This window comes from Rhipicephalus microplus, chromosome 2 (genome assembly GCF_043290135.1).
Source record: "Rhipicephalus microplus isolate Deutch F79 chromosome 2, USDA_Rmic, whole genome shotgun sequence".
NCBI classification, from domain to species: domain Eukaryota; kingdom Metazoa; phylum Arthropoda; class Arachnida; order Ixodida; family Ixodidae; genus Rhipicephalus; species Rhipicephalus microplus.
In genome coordinates, this window is record NC_134701.1 from 112,039,367 (window position 1) to 112,057,816 (window position 18,450).

At 46.6% G+C, this 18,450-nt stretch overlaps 1 protein-coding gene across 3 annotated transcripts in view; it reads left to right on the top strand.

The window, feature by feature from the left end:
- The window catches only part of LOC142796340 (uncharacterized), a 31,961-nt gene extending 15,059 nt beyond the window's left edge, over nt 1–16,902 (top strand). For all 3 annotated transcript variants that reach the window (XR_012893763.1, XR_012893764.1, XM_075886699.1), the window contains exons 2-4: nt 6,772–6,899; nt 9,444–9,555; nt 16,564–16,902. Coding sequence is in view for 1 of the 3 variants with exons in the window: in XM_075886699.1 (XP_075742814.1) it covers nt 6,772–6,899; nt 9,444–9,555; nt 16,564–16,702 (379 nt within the window). In the remaining 2 variants the exon portion in view is untranslated. The remainder of the gene's footprint in view (nt 1–6,771; nt 6,900–9,443; nt 9,556–16,563) is intronic.
- Nucleotides 16,903–18,450: the final 1,548 nt, after the last annotated feature.

An 18,450-nucleotide genomic window follows, 5' to 3' on the forward strand; every position in this document is an offset into this window, starting at 1 on the left:
GGCTTGTATCGCTGGAATATGTATCAGGATAATAAACGTGAAGCGTGGCAAGGTTTGGGTACGTGTGTGTAATAGGCGTAGGGTTAATGTCTGTGGTCTCTTAGGTTTCGGATGTGAGGGTGGAATAATGCGGCGTTCCAAGTAAAAGTGCTTTGTTATGTCATTGTACGTAATGGGTGCATCCCGATTGGTCTCTAACTCAGCAAGATGGGGTTGCCCTGTGGTGGTGCGGTCGGTAAGTGCACGCGCTGCATCATGGGTGATCTCGTAGCGGTTGGATAAGGCACCCGGCACCTGACCGAGATGGGTGGGGAACCAGATGACAGTGTGGTGCTTCAGGGCATTCAAGTCCGCTTTGCGCAGGATGCGAAACGCCTGGTCGGAGATTACCCCGCGTTCGAAGGTTTTGATGGCCGGTCTTGAGTCGCTGTAGATGAATTCCTGTTTGCTGTCGAGCATAGCTGTAGCTACAGCTACTTGCTCCTCTACTGCAGGGTTTCAGGTGAGGATTCTGGCAAAGGATAGAAACTGCTGCGCGGATGATACCGCGACCATGGCGAAGGCTTGGTTGTTATGATAGGCAGTGGCGTCCACGAATGAGACGTTGTCCGCTTCCATGTCTATGCGCTTGAGAATGGCAGTCGCACGCGTAAGGCACCTGCCTCTCTTGTATTCGGCGTGTACATTTCGTGGAATGGGAGCGGTCGTGATGAGGTCGGGGATTTCACGGGGAATTAGAGTCAACTCTGGGGAGTTCCTGGCCCTCGACGAAAAGAAGCCGAGCTCGCGCAGAATATGGTGGCCCACCTTGGTTGTGGTGAGTCGGGTCAATTGCACGTGTTCCTGAGCTTCGGCGATCTCTTCTAGCGTGTTATGTACGCCAAGCTCGAAGAGTTTGTACGTTGGAGTGGTGATAGGGAGGCCAAGAGCTCGTTTCACCACCTTGCGAATAAGCGCATTGAGTTATCGCGCTGGGCACCTAGCGATTTGTGTATAGCGGCAACGTAGTTAAAATGGCACAAAACAAACGCGTGTACGAAACGCAGCAGGTTGTCTTTTTTGAGGCCATGGTGCCTGTTGGCTACTCCACGTACGAGTCATGTCGCATTCTCAGTCTTAGTCCTGAGCTTGTGTACTGTTTGGGTGTTGGTTCCGCGGGACTCGATGATCATGCTGAGGACCTTGATGGTGTCTACCCTGGGTACAGTACGATCATCTCTGGTGTGGAGGATTATATTTCGTTCCGCCGGAGGTTTCCTCCCTTTGGGGCTCGCACCCTTGCGATTGGGCAAATACATCAACAGCTCCGACTTCGCGGGTGAGCACCTGAGACAGGTGTGGTCGAGGTAGGACTTGGCGGTGTCGATGGCTTCTTGCAGGGCGGACTCAATGAAGCCATCCGACCCTGTGGAGCACTAGGTAGTTACATAATCCGCATAGATAGTGGGGCTTAGCCCATCGATTTTCGAAAGTCGTTCGGAGAGCCCGATCATCACAAGGTTGAAGAGCGTGGGTGAGAGGACGGATCCCTGAGGAGTTCTCCGCTGTCCGAGCTCCACTTCTTCTGACACTAGGTCTCCTACGCAAAGGAAAAGGGCGGATAAAGTAGTAAAATCGATGACCTAGGCCGAGGGCTGCGATCGCTTTCAAGATTGACGAGTGCGTTATGGTATCAAATGCCTTTTCTAAATTGAGACCAAGTATTGCACGAGTGTCCTGATTGTTTCCGCCATCCAGAATTTGATGCTTTAGGAGTAACATGGCGTCTTGAGTGGATAAGCCTGGTCGGAAGCCAATCATGTGGTGCGGGATGCGTTCGTTATCTTCAAGATATCGACCAACCCTGTTCAGTACAACGTGCTTAGCCACCTTGCCCACGCACGACGTGAGATATATGGGGTGTAGGTGATCTAGGCTCGGCGCCTTTCCCGGTTTGGGTATGAGAAATATGTGCGCTAGCTTCCAGGCATCGGGTATCTCACCCTTTTTGCATATTTCGTTGATAGTGTCGGGGAGGTAAGTGACGGAGGAATCGTCCAGATTGTGGAGGAGATTGTTGGTGAAGCCGTCGGGGCCAAGGGCTGAGCGGCCATTGAGCTTATAGAAAGCTCGGCGCACATCTTCTATAGAAAAGTCGGCGTCTTAGTTGGTGTTGTCACTGCCAGAAAAATCGGGGGGAGGGGTCACAGGGCCCGTGGGAAGCGGGAGATATTTTTCCACTAGGTTCTTGACAACATCTTCTGGTGACACTGTCCGTTCAGCTTGACGAAGTATGTTCACTATCGACTGACGTTTATTTGTGCGGGTGTTGGTTTCATTGAGGAAGTGTTTGAGTAAGTTCCACGTTTTGCCATTACGAACGTGACCATCAATCGAGTTATAAACTTTGTCCCACTGCTGTTTTGAAACGATACGGCAGTGATCCATCAAGGTCTTGCTCAGCTGAGATATGCGTTTGCGTAACCTCCGATTAAGACGCTGGCCCTTTTTCCGGGCCAATAGAGACTGTTTGGCCTCAAGTAGGTGGGCGAGACGACTCTCCATCTTTTCGGTTGGATGGTCTGTACTGATAGTTTTGGTTGCCTTGTTTCCGTCAGCTTTTAGCTGGGCCGTCCTCGTCTCGAGGCGTGGTTGTGTATCGGGAGGAGATCGTTCTGCACGTGTCTTACGAAGGAGGAGGTCCCAGTCGACCCACGTGTACGACTTCATCTTCCTGCTTGCTGTGGGGAGGTGTATGACCAATATGAAGTGGTCGCTACCGAGATCTACCACGAGGTTGGACCAGCGTGCGTCGGCGATATCTTTGACAAAGCAGAGATCCGGCGTCGATCTTTTTGCGTGGACGTACCGGTGCGAGTGGGGAAGACCTTGCCCGTTATGAGAATAAGGCCCATGTCATTCGCATTTTTCACAGCTCGTTACCTTTGGGTGTGTGATATGCGTAGCCCCAGGCGCTATGCACGGCGTTAAAATCGCCCTCAATCACTAGGGGGTTAGGTCCGGCGAGACGGACGGCTTTCTAGAACAAGCATGTAAATCTTTGTCTATGATCGCTGGGACTACTTTATACGTTGAGCATGTACACGCTTTGTTGTGATTTGTTGCCAGGGAGAATTTCGACCATAACATGTTATATTTCGGGCAAATTGAGATGGTGCGCTGTGCAGGTATTCTTGTTAGCGACCAGGTTGTCGGTACCGCGTCCTCCCGAGGGGTCAGGCAACCACTGGTATCCGGAAAACGTAGCGGTTGGCACTATAGTCTCTTGGAATAGCATGATGTGACGTTTGGATTTGTGGCTACGGAGGTATTGCTATAGGAAGGCTTTCGTGTGGGAGAAGCTCCTGCAGCTCCATTACTAGATTCCCAACTCGTCATTTGGCCTGGTCATCTTAAAGCATGTAGGAGTCGGCCTGAGCACCCGGCGGGAGCATAAAGGCCGCGTGAAGCGGTGGACTGGGCACGGATGTACGTTGCGACAACGGTTTACCCGCGGCAACGGCAGGGGTGACGACGTAATCGACATATTGCTCCACTTGGCCCAACCAATTACCGTGAGCCGCGAGGGTAGACTGTAAGAGAGCCATGCTTTCGCCAAGAAAGCGAAGGCTTTCCTTAAGCGCCGATAGCGTGCACCTAATGTCGTCTAACTCTGCCTTTAAAGCTGGCTGGTCGGAGGCGACTGCGCGTTTCTTGGGTGCACTCTCGCCGTCATCGTTACCGGCGCCTACGGGTTGCGGCTGCAACGGGGTGACTGCATTGTCGTCGTTGTCGGTGGTGGGCGTAACAGCGCGTGCGTTTCTGTCAATTTTCAGTTCTGCTATTGTGACTGTGAGTTCGCGTATTGTTCCTTTCATCATCGCATCTTCGTGCTTTAAGATCGCAATCTCAGATGTGGTGTGTGTATCATGCTCTGGGAGTGAACCCGACGCTACTTGTGATGTAGTGTTTCCTTTCCCCCGGACGGCGTCCGCCGAAGTGAGAGTTCCCCGCCTATTCTTATTGGTGTTGCCTGGTGATGGTGGTGCCGATGGGCTCGGCGATCGTTAACGCGAAACCCCGGTGAGATTGGGGTGAGACTTAGAATCGGCGTAAGGCCCGGAACCGGAGTAGGAGACGTAGCGTGACCCGGAGCGTGACCCGGGCGGAGAACCTGAACGGGAACCGTGACGTGAACTGGAACGAGACCTAGAGTAGCCTCGCGATATGGATCTAATTGGGGTCCCCCTTCAGGCGCTGCAAGAATGGGTCCGAGGGTGGCTTCGGAACCTCGATGCACGCATGGTGCAGTTCCTGGGACGACTCCGGGAACGGGACCGATTTAGGACCTGGATCGGCTGCCATCGAATCGACCGTCCGTAGAAAGCTTCGAGGCTTGGTCGTCGTCAGTGGTTGCGTTGAAGTCGTTCATTGCTTTGCGACTGTTGTGTTGCGTCGAGCAGACGGCTTTGAAAGCTTTGCTGCGCTTTTTGTGGACAACTGGCCTCAGAGACAGACTTTAGTGTCTCATACTCTTTGATGTTGCCTTTCCTCTGTCGCAATTTTTTTTGTAATTTCTCTCTCTCTTCGCAACATTTCTTTTTAACATCTTTCATTCCCCTCATTCCTTTCCCCAGCACAGGGTAGCCAGCTGGTCTAAGAACTGGCTAACCTCCCTCTCTTTCCGCTTAAACTTTCTTCCTCCTCTTCCTCCGAGTTTGCTCGATCCCATCGTCGTCGACGCACCACGTATGGAATGTGGTACCATTCTTTACATTCTTTGTCGGCAGTGAGGTGCGCTCTCCCGCAAAGCTTGCATGTTGGTGTGCAGCGGTGTTCTTTTTCGGGGTTTGGCACGCTGCAGCCTCTGCAGATAACGTCTCCAGGGTTCGGGCACACGTCCGCTCGATGGCCGAGCCGACCGCAGGCGTAGCAAATATCTATCTTTCTATGGTGTAGTGTACAATAAAGTAGCACCAATCTGTATCGCACAAAATTGAGCACGTGATGTTCATCGAAGGCCACTATCACTGCGTATACTTCCGATGCGCTTGGCAGTCAAAGCTAGTGGATTGCGGTCGTTAACAATCTTCGAATCATTGTCCACCAAACCGTCTTGGACGGGAATCCCTCGAATGATGCCTTTGCATGTAGAACGTGGTGCCGCTTCGTAGGCACTAACTTCATAGGTCTTTTCAGCGATGCAGATTTTTTTAACGCGCACGTAGCGATTAGCATTTTCTCTTCTCAGCGTGCTTGCTACTAAGATATTCTGTTTAATGTTGGGGCAGAGCGTGTCTGCTTACTGTTCCCATGGGCTGATGCCTGCCCAAGTCGAAATGGCTTCAGGGATTGTCGTTGGGCCAACCCTAGCGATGTTAAGGCCTCTCTGGGTCTAATGATAATGCGGATGTCGTTCTTTGGAAGTTGAGGCATTCGGCTTGCTCGAATAATTTTGTTCTTCACATTTTCTCTGTTGCGGGGCTTGTGCTCGTTGCGTTTAGAAGCGCTTTATGACGGCGCACGTTTGGAGCCTTCATTTAGGGCTCGGCGACGCGAGGCGGTCTGCCAGCCTTGGTCTGGTGGGATTTTTTTCGGGTCAATGTCTTACCCTGTCACTTGGTACTCCATCACTCAGCGAAACAGTGCCGTTACGGGGCGCGCGAGCGAGCCCGCGCCACGTTAGAGCGAAGAAGACACTCGTCAGGGCTAGCTGTCGGTGGGCGAGCGACGATTACGGAGGCTTATTAAAATGCAAGAAACAAGTGCTCATTGCGTCCAAATTGTGTCGGCAGAGTCCTTGTGTCTTCTGGAAGTCGTTGCACTAATATAACGTTCTAATCGCAAAGTAGCACCGCGAAAACGTTGAATAAAGCAGGAGCCGTAGTGGAAGTGTTCGCAAATTCAACTTCGAACTTGATTGTTTTTGACAAATAGCAAAATGAGGTTGTGATTTGGTCTCCTGATTAATGATGTCGAAATAGAAGCAGCTGTTAGAGTTGCCAGAACCACTATTGTCAGAACCTTTTGTGAGTGTAATTTATTTTCATGCTTGATGGAAAGAAAATAGTTAAAGCGACACGTGTCAACATGCATCCCTCTGGTCTCCATATATTTACGGGCTGTCACAGGTGTCCTCGTAAGGAGAGACAGTAACGGGTTGGACCATTTTTGTGCTTATATAATCATTTATAAATAGCATTCGTCAGGTAAACGCTACAGATGTCAGGTTTTTCTTAACACTCACGCGTTAAAATCGTCCGTGTGTATTACCGTCTGTCGTGGGTAGATTCTAAGTACCTATCAAATGTGGCACACACCCGAATACCAGCAGTATTTACCAGCCCATGCGTATGTGCCGCACTATGGCGGAAAGGGTTTGACATCTTCCACGACAGGATTTTGACATTAATCTTGGGTTAACCAGCACGTCGTATTCGTGAAAACATCTTATCCTCTCACACCAATTGAGGTTCCCGCCAAGTTGCGGGGACGACCACCAGAGCAACCAGACATAGATAGATAGATAAATAGATAGATAGATAGATAGATAGATAGATATAGACGCCAAAAGTGCTTGCAGTACAAAAAGAAATGTTTCACATTGAATGGACCCCAGAATAGCATATTGTAATATTCAAAATGTACATGCTAATTCATCTCTCACATGTTCACCGTAATTATGCTGTATGCAAACGATTTCGCCCTCTTTAGCACTGTAATATTTCAACCTGCACTGAGTATGCTTCTCTTGTTGTAAAGCGAATGTTGAAAATGAATGTTTTTTTGCAGGTTCTGTACAATTTACATAAAAGCGGACAAAATGAAATACTCTCTCTCGTTCGGCATATCAATGATTTTTGTGGCTGCATCACATGCTTTGGATGACTGCGATAAGACGACTCTCCTAATAGGCAATGGTAAATAGACCATTATTAGTAGCACGGCTTTCATATTTTTTGCCGCGAACTTCTTAATACAGTTCGGGGGGAAATGCATTGAAGTGACACTTGGCACTCGTGCTTATCTTCAGACTACAAGGCTAAGAAGCGCTTAATATCAAATCGTTTTATTTGAGTGTCGGATATGAATTCATGCCGCATTGCTTTACATAGCGGCTGATCTACCAGTTTGTCGCGGTATTGCGGCATCGGAAATTTTAGTGGCCGAGACATTCCTTTTAGCTTTGTCGTAGTTGTTGTGCCCGGCCAAACAATAAACAAGTAAGGCGCAGATGTTCAATCTATTAAAATCTCATTTTACATGCTTGCCATTGTAACGTATTAATTTCTAGTCCAACGAAGGCCCCCAAAGGTTTTGGTATAGTCATCAGCACGAACTAGCGAAGCTTCCGTGTCTAAATATTACTATATAAATTTTTTTCCAAAGAAACGAATAAAATATGCAGTAAATCGCTGAATGGGCTCCTATGCCTGATGGAAGTAGGTCTGTTTTCGAGTATGCACATTAGCGCTACCATGTAAGAGCATGTAGCCAGGCTATTCACAACCTCAGTGAAATTTTATCCGATCTGTGCACCCACTCGTCCATCGCTTTATGTGCAAAATGAGGCTTCTTGTTCCCACAAATGCTTTCCTCAAACAATGGTGGTTTTGCTCTGTATTCAATGTTTTATCTTATAGATCGCGCTGATGACACCCTGTGAATTTTCTAGCTGCGCCTGTTCACACTTATTCTGTATCCTTGCTTCTCGGCAGCTCGTCACAGCTTTACGCAAGAAACAGATTCACTGGTATTGCTCGGAAATGTCAGCCTTTATCTTCGGTGAACTTAGGAGCTTCCTTCTCTATAAAATGCAGGGTGACCTATTGATACTTTTAAGTGCGTGTTAGTCGCTGAAACAATTTATGGCAGTTTTGGAGCGTTTCGAGCTTACAACTTTAGTATTTGAAAGCAGTGAAAGTGCCTGTTTTTTTTATTTCTTCAACCAAAATGAATAATTTATTTGGGCATTGCCAATACTTGACCACGGATCCAAACCACGTGATTCAACCAGCTGGCCACAGATTCAGCATCGTGACAAAAACGTCGGCGGTGGCTTGCATTGGCTCTAATCGCGAACTACCCGTGCAGCACGACGAAGCTTGATGACCTCAACGAGGACGTGTTCTTCAAGGTCCTGGTTTCGATTACGTTCACCGAGAGCACTTGCGTTGATGGTACAGCTGCATTGAGTCGGCATGCCCCAACATGTCTTACTTTTGTGTACAGGCGGAAGAATCCGCGCCGCCGCTGTCGGCGCGTTCGATCCTGTCGTTTCGGCTGGCATATCACCCGAAACAACAATCGAAGAGGTGTGAGCTGTTTATTTTCATTAATTTGCATGAATAACTAGAATTCGGTACAAACTTTAGTTCTCAGAGCGCAGGCGAAATTAAAAAAAAATCAAAGTAACGATGGCAGCAGCGGCAGGACGGGGAAGAACGATTTTGACCATCTTCGACGCCCGCGGTTGTGGTTTTCGGCCACGCTGGTGTTTTAAATGCGGATGCACTTCTTAGTCGGGCTATGTCAGGGATTTGGCGGTGGCGCCTCCGGTACCAGCTGCGTGCCCGCAGTTCTTATCTATCTGCTCTCACTCCCTCTCCCAATAAAACAGCAGCGGGCGTGCCCGCTTACCCTCGTCCCTAGCAACTGGAGCACACGGTGCGAGAAAGTGTACTAGACGACAGGCGCAGTGCTTCGCCGTTCCTTCTCTCACCAGGCGCCTCTCTCTCCCTGCACCCCACCCTCCCATCCGCTCGCGCCTCACTCTCGACCGTTCGCTGGCTGAGCTATCTCAAGGTGATGGCAAAGTCGGTGAAGGTGAGTGTTTGCAGGCAATGGTGCACTCTTTCGGCGCAAGAAGTGCATTCGGATTTCATTACGATTCCCTTCGGGGATCATATTCGCAAGGTAGTGAAGGCCGCAGAGGCAGGATGGGGAACAACTATTGTGATCATCTTCGGCGCACGTTAGTCGTGGTATTCCGGCTGCTCTGGCGTTTTTTTACTTCACTTCTTAAGCGTGAACTTGCCCTAAGAGTGGTCACAACTCTACATTGACGGCAGTTCGAGAAAGCGCCATTTCATACGCTAGTGATTCTGCAACAAAGGAAGACTCAAGATATTTGATGACAGAAAAAGTGTGTCTCGCTATAATTAGGTATATTAGCTACATCAATGTTCCGCCCTTACGTATAGGGGAGGCTTTTCAATGTCCTGAGCAGCTACCATCCATGTGTTCATCTGGAAAATGGCCACAACTTGATGACCAAGGAGAAGAAAATAGCGGCAGAAGCACTGAATCACAACTAAGTAGTTTATTAGAAATAACATGTAGCTTTACACAAGAAGTGTCACGTGCACATCGATAAGCGTAAAGAGTGGACTAAAACATGTGAAGGAATTCTCCAAATGTACATGATCATGGGTTACTTAATAGTCTTCGTTTACTTTTGGCAGGAATGTGCACTGAGGGACCGCTGCCCATTCCACCAAATGAAGTTATGCAGCTACGGTGCCCATGTGCAAACGTGATGTGTCATGACTCCATGAGGCGAGTCACAATTACCTGGTAAGCCATGGGTTTCGAATACTGTTTCGTAATGAAGCTGTCGAAACGAAATGAAAGGTTCATGTTCTAGCTAGAATAAAATATAATTGTGGGCGAACATGCTTGACCTAAAGATATTTCTCAAGCTCCAATGTGGCATAATGCATTATGCTGCAAATGTTCAGGCATTACGCATACACACGTTTTCTGAACAGGATAAATGAGTTGCCGACCCGAAGACTACAGGGAAGCCGTTCGGCCCTTCAGTATCTTCACCATATGGTGCTACAGTCGCATAAATTTTCTATTGAAACATCGCGTTCATAAATAAATTATTAACTATTTATAAATTATAATTATTTATAATTATTTATAAATAATATTTTTATTAACTATTTAATAATTACCCCGTATGGCATTTATTTATCGATTCTACAATGCAAGAGTGACTACAGGTAATTGATATTATCACCAGGACTGCCACTCGAAAAGAAAAACGGCCAAATATTATGAAAGCATCTTTGATCTCAACTTAAAGATAAGGTGTAACGTGAAAGTGAAGTCTCCTCTCACAAAAGCAGTTGAAGGTTTGTTTTGCGCGTACGCTGATGTACGAGCGCCAGCACAATGTCTATTGGTGTTATCAGCTATAGGCACCGTTTGAAGGGAATTCACTGATGTTTGTGCCTGTAGTCACATCTCAGACCCGACGCCTAACATATATCATCATAAATAAAAATCTGTGGTACACTGTGAACACGTTTTAGCCTTTAAGGAAATTCTAAGATCGTGCTCCATCGTGCATTCCAAAAGTAATAAGGAAAACGCCTTTTAAAATGAGGTTTTCACAAAGACCCTTGTTTGCAGTGTTTTTGTGGGGTCTCTGGGGAGTTTTTTTCTTCGTTTGAACACCATGCTGAAGTTAGAGCCGTCCACTTCGAATCTTTCTAGTGGTCAGCCTGCTTTACTAAACTTATTTATTGACAAATATTGCTCGTATTTGATTTTTAATTGAGTAATGAAGCTTCGCTAATTGTTCTATGCTGATAAAATAGCTTAGGTTTTTAGATACACGGCGAATTCGTGTTGGCGAAAGGCTTAACAAGCTTAGTTTATGAAGTAAATGGGGTCAAAGAGGTAACTTAAGAGGTAACGTTGGTGTTTATTAAACTCGAATTGGGGGCTTGATTGGAGCGTAGTGGAAGTTTTTCTGTGTCTCTTGATGGCCTTAAAAACACCCTTTTAGACGCGACCGAGAAAACAAAGTATTTAGGGCACAAACTTATAGTTTCGAAGATATTTATTCCCATAGGTTATCGCAGGGACGTATTTGAAAATGTACATCCACGCATTCAGACACAAACATGACGCTTGCATACGAGTGCGCACGACCCAGGAATCGAACTTCGGACCACACGCACTGGAAGCAAACACAATATCCATTACAGCAAAGCACCGCCACTAGCTTGCCTGGTTAATCACGGCAATTTTATGTACAAAGCGGCTACTAACACGTCGGCGACACTTCAAACTTTTGTTCTCGTATCAGCGGCATGTGTCAGCGCTTCTACAAGGCCCCTGTATAAACTGAAGGGTGTCATGCAGGCCACGGTAAACACCTTCGACTTCTAACTATTCGGCTCGTCATGTCATGACACTAGACAAATGGTAAACGTGTGCCCACTTGAGCATTTCTTCATACACCGACAGTGCTTCCCTCGCCCCAAATTTTAAGATACCCGCGTGACAAAACGCATCTTCAGATGACCGAGCATATGTACATTCTGTGGGCCTATGCTGTGGAACTATTTTCGGTATTTCTGCCTCGACCTGCACGCGTCCCATGGCAGCGGCGTGTTCTCAGCTGTTCGAGACCACCCGTATATCTATTGTAGGTATATGTCTGAGACTGCCGCCACACAAAATCCTCAGAGACAAGGACGAAGCACTGAGCGAATCATCTTTATCATTTCAAGGCTCTGCCGCCAGTGACAATGAGCGGCCAGCACGTGCATGCCATCTTTTATCGTTCTCGTCTGCCCCCGGCGCGTTCACCACCACCGCCGTTTCCCATAGCAGATAAGAAATAAAAATAAAAGTTACACACGGAGATGCGCGTAAGCGTGCACAGGATTCTTATTCAGCGGAAGAGGGGAGGGGCGAAAGTTTGTCGCAGCGCTCCCCCTGCCATTAGATCAATGTACGGAGTGGAGTTCGCACCCCTTTCCCCTGGCGATACAAGGACACTAACGAGCCTACAATAAACCTCTACTGCGCGCGCACTGTCGCGAGCCAAACGCAGGGGCAGCAGTGCCTGCCTTCTGAGCAGCTTAACCATAATCTGAATCCGCAATTAGCACTTATTCGCAACCTGTATTTTGGCGTGGCACACGATTGAAACCTAACCCAAACTCAATATTTAGTTGATTTAGCACATAGTTGACATCCCACATTTTTACGAATCAACCTTTATTGCTGAATATTGCACAAATTAGCAGTTGACAGGTCTCCCGCTAAATAAGGAAGGTATTTCACAAGCATTTCGCCCTCATAAATGGCCATGTGTATTTGGTACTCCTGTTTTACATATGATGTAGCGCGAATCAAAAACAAGTGCAGAGTTACAGTCTTCCTCTACCCCAGACGCCCGCTTCAGCTAATTTGTATTTACAGTGTAACTGTAGTCCACAGATAACATACACGTGGATACAGTATATCGTAAAATCCATGAAAAGATGCCCTCAGCTTGCAAACAACAAATTCTAGAACTTGATATATACTTTTTCAAAGCGTGGTCATTTAAAGAGACAAATACGAACATGTGCGGTCTCCGGCATCAGCGTGACCAACACCTCTGCTCATGCATGGCTCAGGCAGAAATTCAAGAACACTAAAGAAGAAGTTTGCAGCTTTTACCGACTGTGAATGCGCGAAAATGTTCCATTTAGCGTCGACGTCTCTCCGCATAAACATAGAACCGATTTGCATGACATTCACCCGTCAGCGTCGACATTCGCACACCATCCCTCTGCTGTCTTTATTGCAGCCAGTTTGTTACATTTCACCTCTGAACAAGAAGCAGCAAGCGGCGGGGAAACACCATCTTATTTGGAAGGTACCGTACGTCAACTAGGAAGCGTCATCTGATGACGCAAAAGCCAAAATTTGTAACTGCAGCTTTTCCGAAGCGAACACCCACGCAAGTTGCATTTAGCTGGAAATTTAGTTTTCTAGTCATATATTCTTTTATCTGACCTCCTTTCAGAATAACACTGTCTTCCACTAAAAGAAAATCAGAGCAGCACCAGAAGCAGCGCATAGGTCGACTTCGAGGAGCAGTCGTATGAATTTTACTAATGATGCGTCTTTTCGCTTCAATGCGTAGCTGTCAATCCCGTAGTGACGATTCGGCACCAACAGAGAGACAAAATTATGCATGTAATATCGATTAGTATGAATTGTATCGAACAAAATTCCACACCGGTACTTTCAACGCAATTTTCAGCGCTGCAAGCAATCGCCTCCCGCACTCCTACCCATCTGATCACGTGACCAGACAAAATGATGACGCAATTTTGAGTTCACCATTCTTCTGCTCGGCACGCACAAGTATAGGAATGTCCTCGCCAAACCCGTTGTCGTTGCCGTCGTCATCAGCATCCACTATCGACGATGACAACGCTGAAAAATATGAAATCACGGTAACTCGTGTCGTGGCGAAACATTTTCGGTTCGATCATTTTGTGACTATTGATTCTAACATCGACGCCGAATGAAGCAGTGACGAAGCAGCTCGAGGTTTGTTTTAACCATGCTGGCTGGTAATGCATATGAGTGCTGCGTGCGTGTTATTTGTTCGTGACGACCGTAGTTTCATATAATAACATTGGCACTCATGTATCCATGACAATCACGAACTGACACAGCTAAAACACAGGATTCACACGAACGCGCTGCAGGAAGCAAGCTAAACAAAGCGAGAGAAGTCGTTGCCAGACAGCCAGGCGTCGCCAGCAGATAGTACTACATATAGACACCGCAATGACAACACAGACACGCACAAAAAAAATGTCGACGTCATCGCTGCTCTCCTATTGTCACTAGACATCTGAGTCGTGGCCTAGGAGCTTGCTGAACACGTCAAAATGCTGTGGATGTCTCATGGCCGCGAACTCACCGATGAGCCTCGGACGCTCGGAATAGAATAACTTCTACGTAACTAACACGATTTATACTTCGATAAAAAGTTCATGCGTACCAAGCAATCGAATGAACGCCACATCTATAATTCTGAAATTTGGTGTCACAGCTGCTTCAACGTTACGTTCATCACAGGTACATTGCTCAATAATCAGGCGTACTTGCAAGTTAAGCACACCATGAATTTACTGTAGTTTCTATTGCTGTTACTCGTTCCGAACTCTTCGAGCACGCCACGCAGGTTCATCGCGACGCCAAGCGGCACACCCGCATTATTCGCGCTTCTGCAAAGTCTCAGCCCCCGACGCCATTGCGTGATTGCTGAGAGAGTGTAAGAGGCCGCCACAATTAGCCACAATCTCTTACAGAGCAACATACCCATGTTCGAACGCGCTACCGCGTGTCAGCGCGTTCTGCTTAAGATGCAATGCATCGCTTCATCGCAGGTCTGCAGAGTCTGATTCCCTGACGCCATCACATGATTACCGAAAGAGTGTAAAAAAAGAGGCCACATCGTATAACCCAGACCCTTACATAGACGTGAACATGCTAGTGATTTGATATGAGGAGTTTAACGTCCCAAAACCACCATATGATTATGAGAGACGCCGTAGTGGAGGGCTCTGGAAATTTCGACTACGTGGGGTTCTTTAACGTGCACCCAAATCTGAGCACATGGGCCTACGACATTTCCGCCTCCATCGGAAATGCAGCCGCTGCAGCCGGGATTCGATCCCGCGACCTGCGACTAAGCAGCCGAGGCGAACACGCTAGTGCGTGAGCGCGATCTGAGTGTGCTTGAGCTGCAGCTGTTGTGCGTGCACAGCAAGGGTGGGCACGGAGACCAGACTGAGCTCAACCATAAGATGCTTGACATATAAATTTCACCCAGATCGCAACGCAGACTCTTGTTCGTCGGTCGGGCTCTGGTAGTTCCCAATGGCGTGCTATATTATGGTCGTGTGCTCCACGATATTATTTTCTCCCTTCACGATTTTGCCGCTCACCCTTAAAACCAAAAAGCTGTAAGGCAACGACCTCTGCGAGAGGCCTTCTGGGGTCTACCAGGTCTTCGTTAAAGGGCCCGAGGAGTCACCTAAATAGAGCCAACTGCACAGAATTGGGCTCTCTCCTGCCTGTTTGGTTCGTGTTTCGTTACGACAATATTTTTGCTCTCTCTGTATTTACCACACTGAGTACTGTTTAAAGTCTGACGTAACATCGGTATCCGCGCAAACTATAGCCACAGTGCAGTTACTCTAACAAATGTACGGCACCGCACAGTCAAACGCGATGCTAGAGCAACGTATCCGACATTTGCTGAAGTGATAACGCCGCAGCCGTCACTGCCCCCTGTCAGACACAGCACGACCGTGACGAAAGCTTATCAGGGGTGCGGAAGTTCTAATGCGCCAAGGTTAATTGGTATTTGTCTTAACTATCTGGCTCAGTATAGCCAGTGGATGCGTGATCAACATATTGTCGCCAACTTCTGCCGTAGCTGGCTGACGTCATCTCAACGTTTCATCGAAAGCCTCCGAGGTACTCAGACTACTGAAACACTCCCAGTCGGCGCGAGTCTGTGGGACGAAGGTGGTGTCCCCACGCAACCATAAAAAAATTTCTGGCTACGCACCTGCCACGGAGCATTTCTTGACAATACCGCATCCAGATGGCAACACAATTCCATCAACCAAAAAGAAAGTGTGAATGAAAACTGCAGAAAGTGTCGTTAAAAAGCCAGTCAAGTGTCAATAAAAGGCACGCCTGTAAAACATCATCGAGTGATAACCGCCTCCTGTTGAGCGACCGCAACTTGTTGGACTTCAATAACGATCGGTTAATGCATGCCTCTGTTTGTTTCTTCTCTTTCTCTGCTTTTGTCTGGGCCACACAGAAAATGATGAATGTTCGTGTAGCAACGTTTCTCACACGTATTACAAAATATATGTAAACTGATAGCGTAACTCCCGTAGAAGACTACGAATCCAGTATTTAGTGGCTCATCGCCACCGTCATCATTTACGTATGAAAGGGGCAACTAGAAGCAAACAAAAAAACAAAATTATATATGAAGTCACAACCGGAAGTGGCAGTGATGTCGGGCATTTGCCCTACGTAATGCAAAATCAACTTTTTTCTCTTAATTGCTGAAATTTTACGTGGCGTTTTGTATAGCAGATTTCATTGTGCCTCGTGACTCGATACTTGCACGCGGGAAAGAAAACAAACAAAAAACCAAAGCTTGATGAAGCGAAGTTCTTTTATTAGCCAAATTTTAAGACCTACCTTTCTGCTCTCTTTGTCTAACTCCTTAATTATGAGTTGAAATTCGTCCCCTGAGTTACTCAGCAATGCAATGTCATCGGCGAAGCGCAGGTTACTAAGGTACTCTCCATTAACTCTTATCCCTAACTGTTCCCATTCTAGGCTTCTGAAAACCTCCTGTAAGCACGCGGTTAATAGCATTGGGGAGATTGTGTCCCCCTGCCTTACACCCTTCTTGATTGGGATTCTCTTGCTTTCTTTATGAAGCACTATGGTAGCAGTTGATCCCCCGTAGATTTCTTCCAGGATGTTTATATATACTTCATCGACGCCCTGATTCCGCAGTGTCTGCATGACGGCTGATATTTCTACTCAATCAAACGCCTTCTCGTAATCTATGAAGGCTATGTATATTGGTTGGTGATATTCTGAGCATTTCTCTATTACCTGATTGATAGTATGAACGTGGTCAATTGTTGAGTAGCCAGTTCGAAATCTTGCTTGTTCTTTTGGTTGAGTGAATTCTAATGTTTTCTTTACTGGATCACTCATATTAAAAAGGTCTGATTGCGACACGATGAGCTGGAATACACCTGTTATCCCAAGTGCACACGATCTTCGAGGGACTTACCAGAGTTTCCCTACGCAAGAAGAAAATTCCAAGCGGTGCTCCAAACGTCCGTCTCCAGGAACAGAATGACTTGCGCTACCTTCGAAAGAGAATTGAATGCATCACACTTTGATCATTAGTTGAACTCATTATCAAGCAGCCTGTATTAGTTCCACGTATTCATGGACATTGCAACAACACTGCTTGTTTTGTGTTGCATATTTTTGAAAGGTCATTGATTCCTTCATAAAAATCACTCTGAAAAGTAATAAAACGTAATGAAATCCTATTGACTCGAAGCTAATATCTCCCAACCTTCATGATTGTTATAAAAACAAAAATACACAGAATTGAAGGAGGATTTGGGATTTCTGTTTAGCTCTGTCTATTTTCTTTATAATCACTATAACTAACTTTTTGACATCTTCGTTCTTAATACTTTCTGAACTCGCTACAAAGGCATCGACAGCTACACTAAAAACTCAATGAACGGATATTTAAAAATAGCGCTTGCTTTGAAATATATCTTTGCTTTGAACCTTACAACGTAGTAACGTTTTAACGACGTTCACGCTACAGTCTCGCTTATTAACATGTGCCCTGCTTATTGAACAAGTACACTTTGCGCCCTACAGGTAGATCTAGTTGGGTGAACAAACATTATGAGCGGTGTATTGCTAGCACGACTAATTCAGTAGGTTGACAGGTGTCAGTAAAATTATTAAAATAAAATCACAATCATAACTCACTAAATTTCTGTGAAGACGCACTGCAGGGAACAATACTTTAACGCATCACCGTAACAAAGTGTTTACGTGTTGAATGTTGCACTGCGGTCCGTAGCCTGCCAAAAATTAGAAGTGCTCAAAGTCAAGTCAAAACTTCATGTTTCCTTTTGAAAAAACAAAACCAATCAATTTTATAGCGTTTTCCTACATTGTACACAGCCGAATTTAGGTGATTATACATCAATTACAAACTGTAGGTTCGCGCTGTTAAGCAGATAAATACAAGCGTTAAAGTTTCGCGGGAAGATTTATCCAGCATCCGCATCCATGCAATTCATTGAGTGTCCGCAAAGGCACCCACCGAAGACATTGATATTTCAGATATTCATGTGTTATTTTAAAGTAGGGCTTTTTGACCAATGATGATTGGGTCTTTTTTACACACAGACTACGTCTGAACTCCTCACCGGCGAACGGCATGTTGATCGATGAACCTAGTATTGCTCCTGACACCATTTTCGTTAACCTAGTGACAGCTATAAAGTTCACGCAAGCAACCTAAAATGGCAGTCACTCTAGATCGAGGCTCTAAACAGACGCCTAGCGAATGGTGCAGAAGATCCGTTAGATAAACTGCTGACAACAAAACACAGTATAAAGGCTAGACACCAATCGAAGTTCGAGTCATCTGGAGGCAGTCACCACGTTACAGATCTGAGCCATTCAGTTAGGCAGCACAAACTCTTCAACAAATCATAGCCGCTCCAAGCGTCGATCCCATCAATGACATCACCAAGGGTAAAGCTGCGAAGGACCTTGTATTCACTCCAACTTCACCACATAATCAGAGGATAAAAGCACTAACGGTGGTAACAAAGACACTTGTGAACGTTGGTCGATCATTTTTTTATATCCCGGGACTCCGTAAGAGGTATGAATATATATAAAGTTCTGCTTCCAGATGGCAAACCCCAGTTCAAGCGAAGGCATCCATTCATTATGGTAAGCTACTGCAACTGACCACGAAACGGAAACAAGGTGGAACCGGTCGTGCATAAAAGCTGTCATGCAGAAGCGTAGAGGAAACCCGTGCAAATCAATGGGGCTGCG